Source organism: Scyliorhinus torazame, chromosome 9, assembly GCF_047496885.1.
Source record: "Scyliorhinus torazame isolate Kashiwa2021f chromosome 9, sScyTor2.1, whole genome shotgun sequence".
Classification (NCBI taxonomy): domain Eukaryota; kingdom Metazoa; phylum Chordata; class Chondrichthyes; order Carcharhiniformes; family Scyliorhinidae; genus Scyliorhinus; species Scyliorhinus torazame.
Genome location: NC_092715.1, coordinates 180,276,539 through 180,299,205, shown reverse-complemented (window position 1 = coordinate 180,299,205; position 22,667 = coordinate 180,276,539). Strand labels below are relative to the sequence as shown.

General features: G+C 51.2%; 1 protein-coding gene across 1 annotated transcript in view; it reads right to left on the bottom strand.

Annotated features, from left to right (window-relative positions):
• The window catches only part of LOC140429611 (fibrillin-2-like), a 496,823-nt gene that overhangs the window by 20,452 nt on the left and 453,704 nt on the right, over window positions 1–22,667 (bottom strand). Inside the window, exons 60-61 of the mRNA XM_072516854.1 lie at window positions 21,683–21,799; window positions 2,614–2,742 (exon numbers count right to left, since the gene is read on the bottom strand). Coding sequence (XP_072372955.1) covers window positions 2,614–2,742; window positions 21,683–21,799 — 246 coding nt within the window. The remainder of the gene's footprint in view (window positions 1–2,613; window positions 2,743–21,682; window positions 21,800–22,667) is intronic.

Sequence of the window (22,667 nt, the reverse complement as noted above, 5' to 3'; positions counted from 1 at the left end):
CTTTTTTAAAAATAAATTTAGAGTACCCAATTCATTTTTTCCAATTAAGGGGCAATTTAGCATGGCCAATCCACCTATCTTGCACAACTTTGGATTGTGGGGGCAAAGCAGATCAATGGAAGAAATGAAAATGAATTGATAGAAATAAAAATGGGGCGAAAGTGGAGGAGAGAGTTCATAGTCTGTAATGTGCCTAATCGGAAAATGAGGTGCTGTTCCTCCAGTTTGTGTTGGCTCCCATGACATATGATAGGATACTAACCAATAATTCCTATTTTGAATTTTATTGGCAGCAGTACCTCTGCCCTTTCATGCCCACCTGATGCTGGCTAAGCAAATGTACAGCATGCTCATAGTTGCTCAGGACCACCGTCAAATCTGTCAAATCCAAAGACAGCAGATTCACTCCATGTGATATCAAAATGACTAAACGCACTGGATACTGAAAAAGCTACAGGCCCCGACAACATTCCAGCATTGGCAATGTGGTTGACTCTTAGCACCACCGTGCTGCCGATGCTACTGAATTTCAAGAGGAGATGTCTATATTGTCTCTTGTTGGAGACAGTCGTTGCCTGGCACTTGTGTGGTTCGAATGTTACTTGCCACTTCTCAGCCCAAGTCTGAACGTTGTCCAGGTCTTGCTGCATATGCACATGGACTGCTTTACTATCTGAAGAGAGGCAAATGGTGCTGAACATTGTGTGATCATCAACAAAGATTCCCCTTTTGACGTTATGATGGAAGGAAGGTCATTGCTGAAGTAGCTGAGGAGCTTGTGCAGTGATATCCTGGGATGATTGACCTCCAATAACTACAACCATCTTCCTTTGTGCTTCATATGACTCCAACAATCAGAGAGTTTCCCCTTTGATTCCCATAGATTCCAATTTTGCTAGGTTTCTTGATGCCGCACTCAATTAAATGCTGCCTTGACCTCACTTCTTGAGTTCCGTTCTTTTGTCTATATTTCGACCAAGGTTGTAATGAGTTCAGTCACTGAGTGATCCTGGCGGAACCCAAACTCAGTGTCAGCGAGCATGTTATTGTGTGTAAGTGTCACTTGACGGCACTGTTGATGACACTTTCCATCACATTGCTGTTGATCGAGGGTAGATTGATGTGGCGATATGTGGCCAGGTTGGAGTATCCTGGTTTTTGTGGACAGGACATACCTGGACTGTTTCCACATTGCTGGGTAGATGTCAGTGTAGTCACTGTACTGGAACAGCTTTGGCTCAGGGCACAGCTAGTTCTTTATTTTATTCGTTCATGGGACTGTGCCAGCTTTTATTGCCCATTCCTAATTGCCTTTGAAGGGGCAGTTAAGAGTCAACCACATTGCTGTGGGTCTGCAGCATAAGTCTTCAATGCCAATGCTGGAATGTTGTCGGGGCCTGTAGCTTTTTCAGTATCCAGTGCGTTTAGTCATTTTGATATCACATGGAGTGAATCTGCTGTCTTTGGATTTGACAGATTTGACGGTGGTCCTGAGCAACTATGAGCATGCTGTACATTTGCTTAGCCAGCATCAGGTGGGCATGAAAGGGCAGAGGTACTGCTGCCAATAAAATTCAAAATAGGAATTATTGGTTAGTATCCTATCATATGTCATGGGAGCCAACACAAACTGGAGGAACAGCACCTCATTTTCCGATTAGGCACATTACAGACTATGAACTCTCTCCTCCACTTTCGCCCCATTTTTATTTCTATCAATTCATTTTCATTTCTTCCATTGATCTGTTTTCCCTCACCATTGTTTTCCCCTCCCCTCCCCCCACCCCACTTGGGCCATCTGTTCCCTATTCCTAGCTGTCCTTTGCCACACTGCCTACCTTTGTTTTGCCATGAAGACATTCTGATCTCTTAATGTGACACTATCAGCGCCCTTCTGAGCCTTGATCACCACCATTTACAGTCCCTTTGTCTTTTTGTCCACAATATTTTTTTCAATGTCCACCTGTCACTGGCCCTCTTATCCAGCCCCACTGCTCCACGTCCCCCTCCCCCTCTACAGTGTAAATCTCATCTTGATTCAACTTAATTTGGTAGCAGTGTTCTTTCCTGCACTGTGAACAGACACTGAACAGGACTCACCTCATAGAATCATAGAATGTACAGTGCAGAAGGAGGCCATTTGGCTCATCGAGTCTGCACCGGCCCTTGGAAAGAGCACCCCACCCAAGCCCACGCCTCCACCCTATCCCCGTAACCCCACCTAACCTTTTGTTTGGACACTAAGAGCAATTTAGAATGGCCAATCCACCTAACCTGTACATCTTTGGACTGTGGGAGGAAACCGGAACACCCGGAGGAAACCCACGCAGACACGAGGAGAACGTGCAGACCCAAGCTGCGAATCGAACCTGGGGCCCTGGAGCTGTGAAGCAACTGTGCTAACCACTGTGCTACCGTGCCGCCCACCTGATGCAGAAGCTGCGCTCTGAAAGCTAGTGATTCCAAACAAACCTGTTGGACTTTAACCTGGTGGAATACTTCTTACTGTGCCCACCCCAGTCCAACGCCGGCATCTTCACATCAAGGATAATTTAAGGCACTGCAGACAGACTGCATAAATGTGTTGAAAAAGTGAGGCCTCTCGGTACATACCTTCACAGTTTAAGCCAGTGTTATCAAGGGAAAATCCTCGCTGACATTCACAGCTGAAACTTCCAGGTGAGTTCTGGCAAAGGCCCTTTGATCCACACAGTGAAAGCTGTGAAGCACATTCATTGTTATCTAAAAAAAAAATAGAAAAATAGATGTTACTGGTTTCGAGGTAATCCCAACGACGGAGGCCAAGAATAACTGTCACAAAAACATGCTCAATGTCAAATAATGATTTTTAATCCAATGGGCTGGAAAATTGATCAGAACTTTTAAAAACAGCAACTAAAAGTGCGACTTTGAGCTCACAGGAAAGATGGCTACCCAATTTGCATCACCGAATGGAACTGCACAACACAATCCACTGAGATGGAGACGTGGGGCGTGATTTACTGGCCTCGTCGTGCCCGACTTGGTGAGAGGCCTTTGTGAGATTTGCGACGCTCGAAACGTCCTGCGAGATTCAATTCCCCAATGGACTTGGAAAGTAATGCTTGCATCTGGGAGATTTCACCAGGGTGCCGTTTAGCACTGGTCCACCCAGGTTTAGCACTGTGAGAGTGCCTGGTTGGCACTGCCAGGCTGGTAGTGCTGAGGTGTCCGGGTGTAGGTTGCCTGTGCCAGGGATAGGGCCTGGGGTGTCATGCCCATAAGATGGGAGGGTGGGGGCGGGAGGCTTGGCCCAAGAACGCCATAAGAGGTAAGTTGGCTGTGGGCTGGGGGGAGAGTTTGGAGGCCACGGTAGGGTAGCTGAAGGGGGTCAAAAGATCGATTGGCTTTTAAAAATGGCGCCCAGATCCATGAGTACTCTTCTTTGAAAGACGTGGAGACCGGGACATTCCCTCCCTGCCGAAGCCAAAATAAACGGCAAAGTGTCGGTGTGTAGTGGGGTCTTGAGCTGAGAAACATCCCGCTCAACGTGCCCGAAATGGGTCTCTGTTTTTGTCCCATTGAATCGTGCCCTTAGGCTGGAATTCTTTGTCCGTTCATGCTGGTGGGATTCTCCGGTCCCACTGCAGTGAATGGAGTTTTGACTGAGCATCAAATTCTCCGTTCATACTGTCAGCAGTGGCAGGGTGAACTCAGATCAGAAAATCCCAGTCATCATGCCTTCAAAGATCTAACAAAGACAATGGTCTCAGGAAAATATGAATGAGTCACATTTCCTGTCACCATTAGGAAGGCATCAAGGCAAACACCTGGAATATTTAGTAGAGAGTCTCCAGACATGGCGGCTGGTTTCGCTCACTTAGCTAGACAGCTGGTTCATGATGCAGAGCAAGATCAATAGCATGGGTTCAATTTCCATAACGGCTGAGGTTATTCGTGAAGGCCTGGCCTTCTCAATCTTGCCCCCCACCTGAGGTGTGGTGATCCTCAGGTTAAACCACCACCAGTCTGCTCTCCCCTTCAAAGGGGAAAGCAGGCTATGGTCATCCGGGACTATGGCGACATTACCTTTTAACTTTACCAGGCATGAACTCATAAAGCTACAATGAGAATACGCTAAAGCAAATCACTTGAACAATGGGACACTGGCTGAAAGGATACGCAGACTTGAATTGTCATGACCATGTTTGAATCACTGGGTGATGGATATATTACAGGCCTACCCTATGTGTGTTTAAACATCTACTTTCTCTGCAGTTAGAGGACAGGCAGCTCAGACGCTTATGAGAGCAGCGCAGTGGAGTCCGTCATTCCTGCCTTTTTCGCCAACCTACATTGCAAGCTTCAAACCCTGTTGACTGACTGTGAACATCTAGGGATCTCTCTGTTGTGGACAGGAGACACGATCTAACGGCCGCGTCAGAACAATCAAATCAGCTACATCTTTAAATCGGAAGCATAAGGCCAGTGAAGGAAAATCGCTTGAAGCCAGCCAAGTTACCAAACTACAGACTGCACCCTTTTTATCCCTCTGGATTCTAAATTGAGGTGGCTGGTGGCGGCATGTATGTGGAGGTTGCACGTTATGTGGCTCCTGCTAGAGACTCTGGTTTTTGGACTTCTATGCCTGGTCTTGGGGTTGTTTTGGGTGAATTGGTGTATGAAGTCACAAGGAGGTTGGGCAATGTCGAAGTCCCAGAAGAAAGATCCTGGAAAGAAAGGGCGAGCAAAACTGCTGCTGTGAGTCTTGCAGGACGAAAGATGGCGGGGACTGGGTCGTCAGGTGGGGCCGCTCCCCTCAAGTGAGTGAGGTGATGTTGGTGGATTTTGAGAGGCTGTTTGCCAAGCACTTGGAGGTGCTTTGGAGGGAGATGACGGCCTCGCTTAAAGAGTGGGTGGAGGAGGCGATTGCCCAGGTGAAGGCGGCAGTGATGAAGATGTTGGTTGAGTGCAGGAGCAAGGAGAGAAGGGGGTGGAGGAGGCACTGTCGCTGCACGGCGACCAGCTCATCTCGATGGGTGAGGAGCTGCAGACGGTGGCGGAGGTCATCAAAGGGCTCAGAACCAAGGTGGAGGACCTGGAGAACAGGCCGAGGAGGCAATACTTGAGAATCATGGGGCTGTCTGAGGGGGTGGAGGGCTCAAGGCCAACTGAGTACTTTGTAAAGATGGTTGCTAAGTTGATGGGGGAGGGGAAGAACCCTCCCGCTACGAGTTGGACGAGGCACATCGGTCGTTCAGGCAGCCACCAAGGGCGGTCATAGTCTGCTCCCATAGATACCACGTGAAGGAGAAGGTTTTGAGCTGGGCGAAGGAGAGACGAGATGTGAAGTGGGAAGGCGTTGGTATACGAATATACCAAGACCGGACGGTGGAGTTAGCGAGAAAGCAGGCGTCCTTTGGACGATGAAGGTGGCATTGTGCAGCAGCAGAGTGAGATTCGGAGTGATCTACCCAGCGAAGCTAATTGTGGCTAAAAATTCGAAAGACTTTTATTTTGAAACTGTGGAGGCAGCTGATGCGTTCGTTAAGGTTGAGGGACTGGGACTGAGAAGAGAGTTGGGGTTTGGACTTGATTGGTGGAGACGGCGATTGATTTTCTTATTGAGGGATTTCGATGTGGATTGGGGTATTGGTTCTGTTTCTTAAAATGGGGAAAGGCTTCATATGTCTTTTGGTTTCTTCCTTATGGGTGCGGTTCTTATTTGTTTCTTGATTTGAGGGAGGTGGGTTTTGGACATATGGGATCGCATTATGGGGGAGGGGTCACCGCACTAGCAAACGAAGGTTGTGTAGTGAGCGGGAGTGTGGTGAGGGGAGAGGCCGCGGTCGTTAGAGCCTGCCTGGTCAAGTAGGTTTCGATGAACCTGGGATGTGTGAATGGTGGGGGGGTGGGATCGATACTGGGTGAGATGTTTGCAAGAGGAAATGAATGGGGGATTCTGGCGAGGGGGGTGGGGTTCGACGGTAACAAAAGGATGGAGTGGGTCCAACAGAATGGCCGGGGCCTGGGGTAATGGCAATGGCGGATTTGGGGGGGGGGGGGGGGGGGGGGGGAGAAGGTGAGAGACCCCCGGTCAGAATGGTGATGTGGAACGTGAGAGGTTCGGGGGACCGGTGAAGGGAGTGAGAGTTCTTGCGCATTTGAAAGCTGATGTGCTGATGCTGCAAGAGACCCATCTGAGGGTGTAGGATCAGATGAAGTTTAGGATGACGTGGGTGAGCCAGATGTTTCATAATAGGGTCTGGATATAGTTTCCCTGAATTACAACTAATGGAACTGACAAATCTCTAGGGCAAAATTCTCCGTAATCGGCGCGATGTCCGCCGACCGGCGCCAAAAACGCAAATCAGTCCGGCATCGCGCCGCCCCAAAGGTGCGGAATCCTCCGCATCTTGGGGGGCCGAGCCCTAACCTTGAGGCGCTAGGCCCGCGCCGGACTGATTTCCGCCCCGCCAGCTGGCGGGAAAGGCCATTGGTGCCCCGCCAGCTGGCGCGGAAATGACATTGCCAGGCGGCGCATGCGCGAGAGCGTTAGCGGCCGCTCACGGCATCCCCGCGCATGAGCTGTGGAGGGAGTCTCTTCCGCCTCCGCCATGGTGGAGACCGTGGCTAAGGCGGAAGGAAAAGAGTGCCCCCACGATCGCGGGCCAGGCCAACATGGGGGCACCCCCCGGGGCCAGATCGCCCCGCGCCCCCCCCAGGACCCCGGAGCCCGCCCGCGCCGCCTTGTCCCGCTGGTAAGAGAGGTGGTTTAATCCACGCCGGCGGGACAGGCATTTGAGCAGCGGGACTTCGGCCCATCCGGGCCGGAGAATCGCGCGGGGGGGGGGGGGGGGGGGCCCGCCAACCGGCACGATTCCCGCCCCCGCCGAATCTCCGGTGCCGGAGAATTCGGCAACCGGCGGGGGCGGGATTCACGCCAGCCCCCAGCGATTCTCCAACCCGGCGGGGGTCGGAGAATCTCGCTCCTAATTTGCTTTAGCCCAGTCAGTGCTAATACATCCTAAGTACAGTACTTTATTCTGGAAACAAGACTCAGTGCAATTAAGTAATCACCCCATAATTAATGCAGACACATCTCCTCACAGCTTTAACTTCCTTGATTGTGAAGTTCCACAAGAATGAAATGTAAAGGCAACCGACAAAATTAGAAATCCTAAATAATGCATTTTGTATTTGCAATTTCCCTGTACATCAGCACATAATTCTGTCTCTTTAGAGAAATAGTGACATTCTAATCAGGGCTATTCACAAGGGGGCTGCATTCCTGCCTGCACCACTAAATGAAAAATAGAGACAGAAAATACCTTTCTTAAAATTGCAGGACAATGTTTCCCATACCGCTGGGGCTGTTAAATTCAGCAAGGAAAACTTAACCATCTCAGGTTTCACCGTGACTATTCCATGTGCTAACTGAGAGGAGGGAGGAGAACAGGCTAGCATGGAGACTAGGAGGCCCAGTTTATGTGGAACAAATACAGGGTGCCAGTTGTAGCAAATAAAACTACCACATTGCCATCCTGCACCCAGCAAATCTTGATTTTTCCTTGTGGTGACTAGAAGACAGGGAAAGGAAAGCAGGCACCGACTGGAGAAGAAAGAAAACAGGCTAAAAGTGAGTGAACATAGTTTTGGGGCAGAATGCCGTGAATTGGATAATCACCAGACAGTCATCAGGCCAGGAAAACCTATACTCTATTGAAGCCCCACCTTGAGCTTTGATATACCACATATCAAGGGTTCATGCACTTACTGATCTGCATCCTGAGACCAAAGTTGAATAAGAATAATAATCTTTATTGTCACAACTAGGCTCACATTAACACTGCAATGAAGTTACTGTGAAAAGCCCCTAGTCGCCACATTCCAGTACCTATTCGGGTACACAGAGGGAGAATTCAGAATCTCCAAATTATCTAACAGCACGTTTTTCTGGACTTGTGGGAGGAAACCGGAGCACCCGGAGGAAACCCAAGCAGACAAGGGGAGAACGTGCAGACTCCACACAGACTGTGACCCAAGCTGAGAATCGACCCTGGAGCTGTGAAGCAAGAGGACTAACCACTAGCTGCAGTGCCGCCCAAAAGATGGAGAGGAACATGGGAATGGTGTAGTGGCAAGTCGTTATAGCAATAAGATGAAACAGCATAAGTTGAATCATCAAATGAATGTGAAAGTAAAAATGGAGCAGGAGCTGAAATTTTAATATGTCAAAGGACTTCCTCTGAATTTGATAGAATAGTACAAAGGGAAAGCAATCCACAAAGAATATAGGCCCAATTTACTCAGCCTCCCATTGTAGGAACTAATCTAGTGAGCCCTCACTGTGAAGCTTCAAGGGCAAGTATATCCTTCCTTAAACATGAAGACCAGAGCAAGGATTTAACACTGAGACACTGGCCCTGCCCACCGGATGGAAAATCAGGCACCAGCACGCCTCCACTGGCCCTGGAGGACTCCACCTTACAAAACGGCATGCAGTACATCCAGGTGTTGATTCAACAAAGTTCTGTACAATTGCAGCAAGACATACTTATTCTTGTCCTCCAATTCTCTTGTAATAAAGGCCAACATGCCATTTGCTTTCCTAATTGCTTGCTGTATCTGCACGCTACCTTTCTGTGTTCCTTGTACAAGTAAACTCAGATTCCTTTAAACTTTAACAATTAAAGGTTTATATTCCATCTACCACCTGTGGTAGTCTGTGTAGAGGTATTACGGTACCTGGTAATGCTGGAACACCATTGGTAGATATTATATGTTTCCTACTGGTCAAGCTGTATGGTAGCTCCGCCCTGCAAGGCAGGGTATAAGAGCCCGTGCCGCCCCAGCAGACTTCTTTCTGTACCTGAGCTGCTGGGGGAAACATTTAGCTTATTAAAGCCTTCAGTTGGACTACAACCTCGCTTTAGTGGTCATTGATTGTGCATCAATTTAATAAGCTAGATTTAAAAGGATGGAGCTGACTTCCCGTGGCTTGGGCGAGCAGGGCGGCCGCAGCAATAAGAGCTCCCGCCGGTGGCCGCGATTCTTGGTGATTTCCACCCCCCGACTATCGTCGGCCTTTGGGGCCGCCACGAGCAGCCAGCGGGGCCGGTTTAAAAAGTGTTGACAGGATGGCGGAAGCCGAACTGCAAGGCAGGGCCGCACTACTTAACTACTTACGGTGGAGAAGATGGCCGAGGTGTTGGCAGTGGAGCAGGAAAAACATTTGGTGAGGTACATGGAGGCCTTGAGGAAAGAGATGGCGGTCGTGTTGAGGTCATGGGTGGAGGAGGCAATCGGCCTGATGAGGGTGGAGGTGGCAAAGGCATCGGCCGAGGTGAGAGAGCAGGGTGAGAAGATGAAGGAGGTGGAGGAGGCCGTGACATGACACAGCGACCAGGTCACCTCGATGGGGGATGAGCTGCGGAGGGTGGTGGAGGTTAACAGAGGACTCGGAGCAAAGCTGGAAGACTTGGAAAACCGCTCAAGGTGGCATAATTTGAGAATTGTGGGCTTGCCCAAAGGGACAGAGGATCCAAGGCCAACGCAATACTTCGCTAAGAAGTTGGCGGAGCTGATGGGGGAGGGTGAGAGCCCCACCCTGTACGAGCTAGACCAAGCTCATCGGTCATTAAGGCCGAAGCCCAAAGTGAACGAGCCGCCAAGGGCAGTAATTATCTGCTTCCATAAGTTTTGCATGAAGGAGAAAGTATTAAACTGGGCGAAGCAGGAGCGTGAGGTGCTGTGGGATGGTACTGCGGTTTGGATCGACCAGGACTTCACGGTGGAGTTGGCAAAAAGACGAGCGGCGTTTGGGTGAGTGAAGGCGGCTTTGTACAAGAAGGGGGTGCGATTTGGTGTGGTGTACCCGGCGAAGTTGACAGTAACATATAACGCCAAAGACTTTTATTTTGAGACAGCGGAGGTGGCTGAGGCGTTCGTGAGGGCAGAAGGCTTGGGACAGATGTGAAGAGCGGAACTGGAAGAGAGACTGTGGACTGTGTTTGAGCGGCTGGAAAATGTACAAATGTTACAACTTTCTTTTTACTGATTTGTATTGAAATTTACTTCTCTTTGCATTGTTACAGAGTTCAAGTTAATGGCGTTCTGTGTTGCGACGGTTAAATGTTATGTTAGTGAATTGCAGGGGTTGGATTATTGGGTTTGTTTTGGTGTTTCTTTCTCTGGGACTGGGTGGAAGGGGGCGCGAGGTCTTGGCGGGGGGAGCCACCCGCGCTAACTGAAGTCAGTTAGTGAACGGGGGACTGCGGACGTTGGAGCCTGGATAGCAGGCTTCAATGGGCCTACGAGGCGAGCAAGAGGGGGTGGAGGGATGGATGTTGGGGGATGTTTTTGTAGGGGGGGCTCTTGGGAGGGGGGGGGAAGGGGTTCGATGCCAACAATGGACTGGGGCGGGTCAGGCTTATGGGGCAGGGTCCGGTGGTATGGTGATGGTGCATAAGAAAGGTGGGGGGGGGGGGGGGGGGGGGTTGAGAGACCCCCAGTAAGGATAATCACGTCGAATATGAGAGGGCTAGGACGTCCGGTCAAGAGGTCAAGGGTGCTTGCACATCTTAAAAATTTGAAAGCCGACGTAGCAATGCTGCAGAAGACTCACTTGAAGGTGAAGGATCAGGTGAGACTTAAAAAGGGCTGGGTTAGCCAAGTGTTTCACTCCGGATTTGATGGAAGGGCTCGAGGGGTAGTGGTGCTGGTCAGCAAAAGGGTACCCTTCCAGATGGAGAAGGTGGTGGCAGATCAGGGGGGTAGATATGTGATTGTGGCAGGGGCACTGGAGGGGAGATTAGTGGCGCCGTTAAGTGTATACGGTCCCAATTGGGACGATGTGGGATTCGCGAGAAAGGTGTTTGGGGCTATTCCCGACTTGGACACGCATGAGCTGATTGTGGGGGGGGGACTGGAACTTGGTGCAGGAGCCAAGGTTGGACAGATCACGGCCGCGCTCGCTGGTCCCATCAGGGGGGGGGGGGCGAAGGCTCTGGCTGGGCTAATGGTGGAAATGGGAGGGGTGGACCCTTGGAGGTTCCTGCACCCAAGGGAACGGGAGTATTCGTTTTTCTCAGCGGTTCATAAGGTATACTCGCGGATCAACTTTTTTGTGGTGGGGAAGGCTTTGCTGGCTGGAGTCAAGGGGTCGGAATACTCTGCAATTGCAGTGTCAGATCACGCTCCACATTGGGTGGATATGGTGCTGGAGAAGGGGGCAGCGCAGAGACCGGGGTGGCAACTGGATGTGGGGCTTTTGGGGAACCAAGTGTTCTGTGAGAAAATTGAAAAGGTAATTCAGGAATATGGAGGTTTCAATTGTACGGGTGAGGTGTCGAAGGCAGTCGTCTGGGAGGCTCTAAAGGCGGTGGTGAGAGGTGAGGTAATTTCGTTTAAGGCCAGGGTGGATAAAGAGGAGAGGTTGGAGCGGCAGAGGGTAATAGATGAGATGTTGGAGGTAGATAGGAGGTATGCAGAGGATGGGGACCCGGTGAAGCTGGAAAAGAGGAAGGAACTACAGGCGAGCTTCGACCGACTGTCCACCAGGAAGGCGGTGCGCCAACTGAGTCGAGCAAGAGGTGCAGTTTATGAACATGGAGATAACATGCGTATGTTAGCAGGTCAGTTCCAGAGGGAGGCAGCGGCAAGGGAAATTCTTCAGGTGAAGGATAGGGCAGGGAAGTTGGTGGTGGCCCCAGTGCTGATTAACAAGGTTTTTGAGGAGTTTTATGAGAGGTTGTACAAGTCAGAGCCACTCGGGGGAGACCGTGAGGTGCAGGAATTTCTAGATGGGCTGGAGTACCCAAGGCTAGGGGAGGGGGTCAGGGCTACATTAGAAGGAGCAATAGTGGAGCAGGATATAAAGGATACGATTGGGAGGATGCAGTAGGGGAAGGTGGCAGGGCCGGATGGGTTTCCGGTGGAATATTATAAAAAATTTAAGGAAAGGTTGGCAATCCTGATGGTGGGGATGTTTGAGGAGGCGATAGGGAAGGGGGTGTTGCCGCAAACCTTGGGGCAGGCATCGATTTCCCTGTTACTAAAAAAAGATAAGGATCCGACGGAGTGTGGGTCTTATCGGCCCATATCACTTCTGAATGTGGAAGTAAAAGTGTTGGCGAAGGTACTGGCGGGTAGGCTGGAGGAGTGCCTTCCGAAGGTGATAGGGGAGGATCAGACGGGGTTCGTGAAAGGGAGGCAGCTGTTTTCGAACATTAGGAGGGTTTTGAAATTTGTTATGGCACCGGCGGAATGAAAGGAAACAGAGGTAGTTGTGGCATTGGATGCCGAGAAGGCGTTTGATCGGGTAGAATGGGGGGTACCTGATGGCAGTGCTGGAGCGGTTTGGGATTGGACCAAGGTTTGTGAACTGGGTAAAGCTATTATATAAGGAACCGAAGGCGAGTGTCCGCACAAATAATATCAGTTTGAGATACTTTTCTCTCCACCGTGGGATGAGACAGGGTTGTCCTATGTCCCCCCTGCTGATTGAGCCGTTGGCCATCGCATTGAGAAGTTCGGGAGCATGGAAAGGAATAGTGCGGGGTGGGGATAGAGCATCGGGTGTCCTTATATGCCGACGACTTGCTGCTGTATGTGTCGGAGCTGAGTGCGTCGATAGGAGGAATATTGGAGCTACTGAGGGTATTTGGATCTTTCTCGGGGTACAAGTTGAACCTGGACAAGAGTGAGTACTTTGTGGTGTCTCGGCCGGGGGTGGTGGCAGGGGTGGGGGTGGGGGAGCCATTCCGTAGAACAGGGACTCATTTTAGGTATCTGGGGGTGCAGGTTGCCCGGGAGTGGGGGAGGTTTCGCAGGTACAACATCACTAGTTTGGTGGGGAGAGTGATAGCCTATCTGGCAAGGTGGGATGGCCTTCATCTGTCACTGGCGGGTTGGGTACAGACGGTTAAAATGAATGTGTTGCCGCGATTCCTGTTTATTTCTCAATGCCTACCGATTTTCCTGCCGAAGTCTTTTTTCAGGGAGATTGAGGGAAGGATTACCTCATTCATATGGCCAGAGTGAGAAAGGTGCTGCTACAGAGGGGAAGGCAGGCAGGGGGTTTGGGTCTCCCAAACCTGTTGTACTACTACTGGGCGGCGAATGTGGAGAAAGTGCGGAGCTGGGTCAGAGGGGTTGATTCTCAGTGGGTCAGAATGGAGGAGAGTTTGTGCAGGGGGTCGGGGCTGAAGGCACTTGCAACAGTGCCGCTCCCGATAGCTCCGGGGAAATATTCAGGGAATACGGTAATAATCGCTTCATTGAAAATCTGGAGGCAGTTTCGCCAACACTTCGTGTTGGGTTTAGGGTCAAGGGAAATGCCGATTCAGGGGAACCACAGATTTGAGCCAGGGAGGTGGGATGGAAGTTTTTTTCGGAAATGGGAAGAGAAGGGGATTAAGACGCTAAAAGATTTGTTTCTTCGGGGTCGGTTTGCAGGATTGGGGGAGCTGGAAGCGAAGCATGGGCTAGAGCAGGGAGAAGTGTTTAGGTACATGCAGGTTTGGGATTTTGCCAGGAAGGACATACAGAACTTCCCAGAGGAACCGGCCTCCACATTGCTGGAGGTGTTGACGACAAGGGGACTGGAGAATGGGGCAGTGTCAGCGGTGTACGGAGCTATTCTGGAAGAAGATAAGGCACCACTGGAAGGGATCAAAGCAAAGTGGGAAGAAGAGCTGGGAGAGGTTATAGAGGAGGGTGTCTGGTGTGAGGTGATCCGGAGAGTGAATGCCTCCACCTCATGTGCGAGGTTGGGGCTGATACAGCTGAAGGTGGTATATAGAGCGCACCTCACGAGGGCGAGGATGAGCTGATTTTTTGAAGGAGTAGAGGATGTGTGTGAGCGTTGGGGGGGGGGCCCGCGAATCACGTTCATATGTTTTGGTCCTGGCCAAAGCTAGAGGAGTACTGGAAGGAGGTGTTTAGGGTAATTTCCAAGGTGGTGCACGTGAAACTGGACCCGGGTCCCCTGGAGGCCATATTCGGGGCATCGGACCAGCCAGGGTTGGAAACGGGACCAGAGGCAGATATCATAGCCTTCGCCTCGTTGATCGCCCGAAGGCGGATCCTGCTGGGATGGAGAGCAGCCTCTCCACCCAGTGCCCTGGCGTGGCGGGGGGACCTGTTGGAATACCTGACCCTTGAGAAGGTTAAGTTCGAACTGAGGGGAAGCTCAGAGGGGTTCTACAAGTCATGGGCACTATTTATTATGCACTTTCAAGAACTGGATAGCATCGAACATTAGTTGGGGGGATGGGTGGGGGGAGGGGGGCTGTATAGATTAAGGGTGACTACGGGTAATCCCTGATTCCTTTTTGTCTTTTGTTTATGTAAAAATGCGGGCTGATGTTTGGGGGTTGGTGGGCGGACGGGATCATTGTTATTATGGGGATTGACATATCTTGCTGATTATTGTTTATTGTTGATGGGTGTAAATGTGGGAGAAAATGTGAAAAAGGAGAATAAAAATATTTTTAAAAAAATAAATAAAAGGATGGAGCTCCGAATCAAGTCTGCAACTCAGCCCCCACGCGGCAAACTCAGCGGCAACCTTCAAGCACTGGCTGGTGTGTTTTAACAGATATCTCGGAACGGCCGAAAACACACCCACAGCAGAACAGAAATTGCAAGTCCTGCACTCGAGGGTGAGCCCGGAAATCTACACCCTCATCGAGGACACGGATGACTTTGATGCAGCAATGGAGCTGCTAAAAGGACATTATATTCGCCCGGTAAACCAGGTCTACACCCGACATCTGCTAGCAACGAGGCGACAAATACCTGGGGAATCACTGGAAGAATGCTACCGTGCGCTCCTGGTGTTGGGGAGAAACAGCAACTGCCCGCAAGTTTCGGCGAGCGACCACACAGAACCTTTGATCCGGGTATAGTGTCCTACCAAATCCGCCAGTGACTGCTGGAGAAAGACACCCTCGGCCTCAAGGAGGCACGAGCTGTTGCAGGCTCCCTGGATGTGGCCTCCCGAAACGCCTGTGTACGTCCCCGACCGCGCCACAGCCCCCTGGGCAGCGTGGAAACCCTCCGCAGCCGGCCCCGAGATATCTCCCATCCCCCCACAAGCTTGTGCTGCAAAGCAGCTTGGCAACCCCGGGGGGCCCCGCTGCTACTTTTGCAGGCAGGCCAAGTACCCCCGGCAGCGCTATCCGTCCCGCGCATCCACCTGCAAGGGATGTGGTAAAAAGGGCCACTTCGTGGTGGTATGCCAGGCCCATCGGTCGCGGCGGTCCCCGGTGGCGAATGCGGACCGTCACCACAACCCTCTCCACGGTCCCTGTGCGGCCAGCGGGCGCCGCCATCTTGCTCCTCCAGGGCCACGTGCGGCCCCCGGGCGCCGCCACCTTGTCCTGCGGACGCCTTGTGCGATGGATGGGCACCGCCATTTTGTGCACCCCCAGCCATGTGCGACCCATGGGTGCCGCCACCTTGGATGGACTCCCAGGACCCCAGCTCAGCTGACCACACATCGCCCGAAGAGAACACTCAACTGCTGCCGCGATTAGCCGCGGTGACCCTGGACCAGTCCCGGCCTCGAACACTCTCTTTTTAAAAAAATATATTTTTATTAAGAATTTTTCAATAACAATATTTTCCACCTTACAAACAAACCCCCCCCCACCCCCGTAACAAAGAAAAGAAAACGAACTCTAGTGGCAAGACATGAACATGGCAAGTCAATAAAATACAGAACTTTGTACATTGGATTCTTCCCGTACATGTCAGTTTCCGGATCATTCATGTGCTTTCTTGCTCACATGTCCCCCACAGGAACCCCCCCTCCCTCCCCCTCTCCCCCACACGAACGTTGTCCCCCCCTCCCCCTCTGGGTTGCTGTTGCTGCTGCTGCTGTCCGACCTTCATCTAACGCTCCGCGAGATGATCTAGGAACGGTTGCCACCGCCTGTAGAACCCCTGCACAGACCCTCTCAAGGCGAACTTTATCCTCTCCAACTTGATAAACCCTGCCATATCATTTATCCAGGCCTCCACACTGGGGGGCTCAAACACTCTCAACTGCTACAACAACAGTACTAATCAACGGGCACGAGACATCCTGCTTAATCGACTCTGGGAGCACGGAGAGCTTCATACACCCCGACATGGTAAGGCGCTGTTCTCTCCCCGTCCACCCCGTTAATCAAAAAATCTCCCTGTCCTCCGGTTCCCACTCAGTAGAGATAAAGGGGTTTTGTGTAGCAAAGGGAGTTTAAAAATTACCGGCTCTACGTTCTTCCCCATCTCTGCGCAGCCACACTCCTAGGGTTAGACTTCCAGTGTAATCTCCAAAGTCTAACTTTCAAATTCGGCGGCCCTATACCCCCTCTCACTGTCTGCAGCCTCGCGACCCTCAAGGTCGACCCGCCTTCCCTGTTTGCGAACCTCACCCAGGATTGCAAACACGTTGCCAGCAGGAGCAGACGGTACCGTGCCCAGGACCGGATCTTTATTAGGTCAGAGGTCCAAAGGCTACTGAGGGAAGGAGTCATTGAAGCTATCAACAGTCCCTGGAGAACTCAAGTAGTGGTGGTAAAGACCGGGGAGAAGCATAGGATGGTCATCGACTACAGTCAGACCGTCAACAGGTTGAGGGACTTGAGGCTGTTTTCGTTAGAGAGAAGGTTAAGAGGTGACTTAATTGAGGCATACAAGATGATCAGAGGATTGGATAGGGTGGACAGTGAAAGCCTTCTTCCTCGGATGGTGATGTCTTGCACGAGGGGACATAGCTTTAAGTTAAGGGGCGATAGATAAAAGACAGATGTCAGAGGTAGATTCTTTACTCAGAGAGTAGTAAGGGCGTGGAATGCCCTGCCTGCAACAGTAGTGGACTCGCCAACACGAAGGGCATTCAAATGGTCATTGGATAGACATACGGACGATAAGGGAATAGTGTTGATGGGCTTTAGAGTGGTTTCACAGGTCGGCGCAACATTGAGGGCCGAAGGGCCTGTACTGCGCTGTAATGTTCTATGTTCGCAGCTGGACGCGCACCCTCTCCCCCGCATATCCGACCTGGTAAACAGGATCACGCATTACAAGGTCTTCTCCACGGTGGATCTTAAGTCTGCCTACCACCAGCTCCCCATCCGCACTAGTGACTGCAAGTACACGCCTTCGAGGCAGATGGGCGGCTCTACCACTTCTTAAGGGTTCCCTTCGGTGTCACTAACGGGGTCTCGGTCTTCCAGCGCGAGATGGACCGAATGGTTGACTGGTATGGTTTACGGGCAACATTCCCGTATCTCGATAATGTCACCATCTGCGGCCACGATCAGCTGGACCACGACACCAACCTCCGAAAATTCCTCCAGCCTGCAAAGATCCTTAACCTTACGTATAAGGATAAATGCGTGTTTAGCCATCCTCGGCTACGTAGTGCGAAATTGAGTTATAGGCCCTGACCCTGAACGCATGCGCCCCTTTATGGAGTTCCCCCTCCCTCACTGCTCCAAGGCTCTGAAGCGCTGCCTAGGGTTTTTCTCTTACTATGCCCAGTGGGTCCCCAACTATGCGGACAAGGCCGGTCCCCTGATCCAATCCAAAATTATTCCCCTGTCGATAGAGGCTCGCCAGGCCTTCAGCCGCATCAAAGCAGACATTGCAAAGGCCACGATGCACGCCACTGACGAGTCCCTCCCCTTCCAGGTCAAGAACGACGCGTCTGACGTAGCTCTGGCGGCCACTCTCAACCAAGCGGGCAGACCCGTGGTCTTCTTCTCACGTACCTTCCATGCTTCCGAAATCCGCCACTCCTCAGTCGAAAAGAAGGCCCAGGCCATAGTAGAAGCTGTGAGACATTGGAGGCATTACCTGGCCGGCAGGAGATTCACTCTCCTCACTGACCAACGGTTGGTTGCTTTCATGTTCGATAATGCACAGCGGGGCAAGATAAAAAACGATAAGATCTTCCGGTGGAGGATCAAACTCTCCACCATCACTACGAGATCTTGTATTGTCCCGGGAAGCTAAACGAGCCTCGTGAAGTGCCAACGCACAAGTGGACCGCCTCCGAGCCCTCCACGAGTACCTCTACCACCCGGGGGTCACTCGCTTCTTCCATTTTATCAAGATCCGCAACCTGCCCTACTCCATCAAGAACGTCAGGACAGCCACCAGGAATTGCCAAATCTGCGCGGAGTGCAAACCGCACTTCTTCAGGCCAGAGAAAGCGCACCTGATAAAGGCTTCCCGTCCCTTTGAACGCCTCAGTATGGACTTCAAAGGCCCCCTCCCCTCCACCTGAACGTGATTGATGAGTAGTCCCGGTTCCCATTCGCCATCCCCTGCTCCGACATGACCGCAACCACCGTCATCAAGGCCCTCCATAGCATATTTACGCTGTTCGGGTTCCCCGCTTACATACATAGTGATAGGGGGTCCTCCTTTATGAGCAACGAACTGCGTCAATTCCTGCTCAGCAAGGGCATCGCCTTGAGCAGGACGACCAGTTACAACCCCCGGGGTAACGGCCAGGTAGAGAGGGAGATCGGAACGGTCTGGAAGACCGTCCTAGTGGCCCTACGGTCCAGGAATCTCCCAGTCTCCCGCTGGCAGGAAGTCCTCCCGGATGCCCTCCACTCCATCCGGTCACTGCTTTGTACCACGACCAACCAAACACCCCACGAACATCTCCTTGTCTTCCCCAGGAAGTCCTCCTCTAGGACCTCGCTCCCGACCTGGCTGGCAGCTCCCGCACCTATCCTGCTCCGAAAACACATGCAGGCACACAAGTCGGACCCGTTGGTCGAGAGGGTCCACCTTCTCCATGTTAACCCCCAGTACGCCTACGTGGCGTACCCCGACGGCCGACAAGATACAGTCTCCCTACGAGACCTGGCGCCTGCCGGATCCCCACGCACACCCCAGCCACCAGTCCCACCCCCCCTCCCACTGGTGCACCTTACAGCCGCCCCCTTCCCAGGAGGATCGGTCCTTCCACCGGCCCCGTCTAGGCCCCCCCACCCATCGACGCACCCCGCAGACGCTCCCTTCCCAGGTCAACCGTTTTCCCCACCAGCGCTGTCTAGGGGTGTCGAAGCTGCCATGGAGATCGAAGCCACGCTCCCGGAGTCACAGACGCCCGAGCCTCCACCGGCGTCACCACCGAGCTTCGACGATCACAGAGGACGACCAGGGCCTCCGATCGACTGATTGCTTAATTTTAAAGTGTATTTAGTTAATTGTGAATCTGTAAATAGTTACGACAATAAGACAAAAACGCTGTACGGAGGTATTACGGTACCTCCATAACTATAATTTCTATCACATTACCATGTTGTAATATCAAGCCACCACCCCCGCCGGAGTCTTTTTTAACGGGGTGAATGTGGTAGTCTGTGTAGAGGTATTACAGTACCTGGTAATGCTGGAACACCGTTGGTAGATATTGTATGTTTCCTATTGGTCAAGGTGTATGGTAGCTCCGCCCTGCAAGGCGGGGTATAAGAGCCCGTGCCGCCCCAGCAGCCTTCTTTCTGTACCTGAGCTGCTGGGGGAAACATCTAGCTTATTAAAGCCTTCAGTTGGACTACAACCTCGCTTTAGTGGTCATTGATCGTGCATCGCCACCTTGTTGCCCACTCATCTAACTTGCCTATATCTCTCTGCAGCACCTTTGTGTCCTCCTCACAGTTTACATTCCCACTTAATTTTATATCAAACTTGGATGCACTACTCTTGATCTCTTTGTATATGCCATGAATACTGATGATAAATAACTGAGGTCCTAATACTGATCCTTGCAGTAAATCAGGACTCACAATTCATGAATTTGAAAATGTATCCCTAATCCCTACTTTACATGTCACTACCAGAAACACAATTAATTTCTTACTTACTCCAGCTGATGTCTTTATGGCATTGCTCATGGACAGACTGGAGTCCTAACCACAATTGTGTCATTAATCTGAACTTCCCATTCAACGTCTTTGCTCAAGTACTACCTGTGGGAAGTGGCATATATAAGCAAAACCAGGCAACTGTAGGTGCTTGTAAACTCTTCAAGGTAATTAGATGGCATCTCCCGAGTTTGGTGTGGACATAAGTTGCTCTTCTTCTCTTTTTAAGGTTGTATGGAGAAGGGTTTAGTCCTGAATGTACCAATTACCAGTTTACCTGTGTCTCCTTGACCTACTGTCAAAATTTGGTCTGAAGAAATTTTAGGGATTTAGGTTTCATGCCATTTACAAAACATATATTTATATAAGATCATTTCCCTGCTGCCCCCTTCCAAAGCTGAAAAGTTCATTTTTTCCCCAGTCTTTTTATGTAACTCAGATCGCTAATCATTCGGTTTGGCCATGTGACTTTTCTTTCCACTGCCTTGAGCAATTGTTTACTTTCTTTGCGCCTGAGGAACTAGAAATGGACAACTACTCAAAATGTGCTCCAATCAGCGCACTTCACAGTTTGAGAATGGTTTAGCCACGTGATTAGGAGTTTGAAGTGTCAGGTCACAGGGTTAACAACGGGAGGTCGGAGATATGTCTTTTTCTTAATCCATTTTTTCTTTTGTCTTTGGTGCATTGCAAATATTTTTTCTTGTCTATGGATAAAGCCACAACAATTCAACTAACATCACATGAAAAAAACCTGAAATGCTGGAATTGCAGCATCTGAAAGACAATGGGTGGGATTCTCCGTGAACCGGCGGGGCGAGCCACTCTGGCACCGAGGAGTGGTGTGAACCACTCCGGCGTTGGGCCGCCCCGAAGTTGTGGAATCCTCCGCACCATCAGGGGCTAGGCCGGCGCCGGAGTGTTTGGTGCCACGCCAGCTGGCGCGGAGGGGTTTGCGCCACGCCAATCGGCGCCGAAGGGCCTCTGCCGGCCAGCGTGAGTTGGCGTAGGCACGGGAGCGCAAGCGTGTGCTGCCGTCATCCCAGCGCATGCGCAGGGGGGGGTTCTTCTCCGCACCGGCCATGGCGGAGGTTGACAGCGGCCGGTGCGGAGGGAAAGAGTGCACCACGGCACAGGCCCGCCCGCGGATCAGTGGGCCCCGATCGCGGGCCAGGCCACCGTGGGGGCACCCCCCGGGGCCAGATCTCCTCGCGCCCTCCCGAGGACTCTGCAGGCCGCCCATGGAGCCAGGTCCCGCCGGTAAGGCCCTGTTGTGATTTAACACCGACGGGAGCGGCCGGAAACAGGCGGCCACTTGGACATCGCGGGCCGGAGAATCGCCGGGGGGCCGCTGCCAACGGTTCCCGACCGGCATGGCGCGATTCCCACTCCTCCAGCGCCGGAGAATTTGGCAGCCGGCGGGGGCGGGATTCACGCTGCCCCCCCCGGTGATTCTCCGACCCGGCGGGGGGTCGAAGAATCCCGCCCAATAATCTTTGCCAGATTCACAGCACAACATAACAATTATCCTTCCAACCATAAGACACACAAAGCGAGATTCTCTGGCCACCCCGCAGCATGTTTCTCGGCGGCGGGTGGCAGCCTGACATTGGTCGCTATCCAGAGCTTCTGGTCTCCCAACTTTGTCAGTGGGATTTCCCACTGAATCCACCCCACACTGCCGGGAAACTTGCGGAAGGGGTGCGCCATCGGGGGGACTGGATGTTCCCGTCGGCATGACCAGCTGGAATATCTTACCCACAATTAAAAATTTCCATGTACAATAATGCAAATAATCCCATTGCATGGGTGTAGATTATTCCTACCAATGCAAGCAGTATGATGCTGTGTGAATCCTGGTGGGCACTTGCATGTGAATCCTCCAATAGTGTTGACACACAGGAACTGACAGTTGTGCTGTTTGGTAGAACATTCATCAAGATCTGAGAATGAAAAAATGAAGAAAGGAAAGAGATAGATAATTAGTCAATTAAATGCATCATTAATATTAACTTCCAGCTATTAATTTAAACATTTTTTTCTTTAAAGTGGATCTATTTGACTGCAAACTGCCAAATTCCAAAGGCGTCTGAACTTTGGGCAAATCTTAGGTATATGATTTTCAACCAGGAATCAATTCACACATATCAAAAACGTCACCTCATGCAAACAAGATCCAAGAACAGGGTGTACTACAATACGTTCATGATGGTTGACATTACCGGACTGAGCTTGTGTATTAGTTTCACTCAGCAAAATAGGGGTTGAATTTGAAGGCTCCAGAAAGGGCTGCTTAAAATTTGATTCCTAGTAAAAAAAATCACAGCTTCATGACTTACCATTCACAGTGCTCTTCCCTGGAGATATCACTACTAAAAACGTAATAATTTCAAATCAAGCTATTAATTTCTCCATATTGTGGTGCACAAAGACTCCGAGAGACGAATAGAGTGAAGTCGATGAGGCTTTATTAAGCGTGACTGTTTCCCCCGCAGTTCGGTAGTCGACTGCCTGCGGGGGAGGACTCCAGGTACTTATACTCCGCCTTCAGGGCGGAGCTAGAGGTCAACGTCCAACCAGGACCCGGGATCTGTCAGCCAATGACATCATGGCTTCACAGTCCCACATGACCCCTAATGCATACTACCACATTCACCCCTTGTTAAAAATGAACCCGGCGGGGTGATGCTTCGCATGGTGGTAAGGGTTTACAAGGCTGGTCCTGGGAGGAAAACTTTCACATGGTATAACAGTATGTACAAGGTTTTTTTTTTGTTTCAAACTATTTACAGTAATCGTCAGGAAAAGACA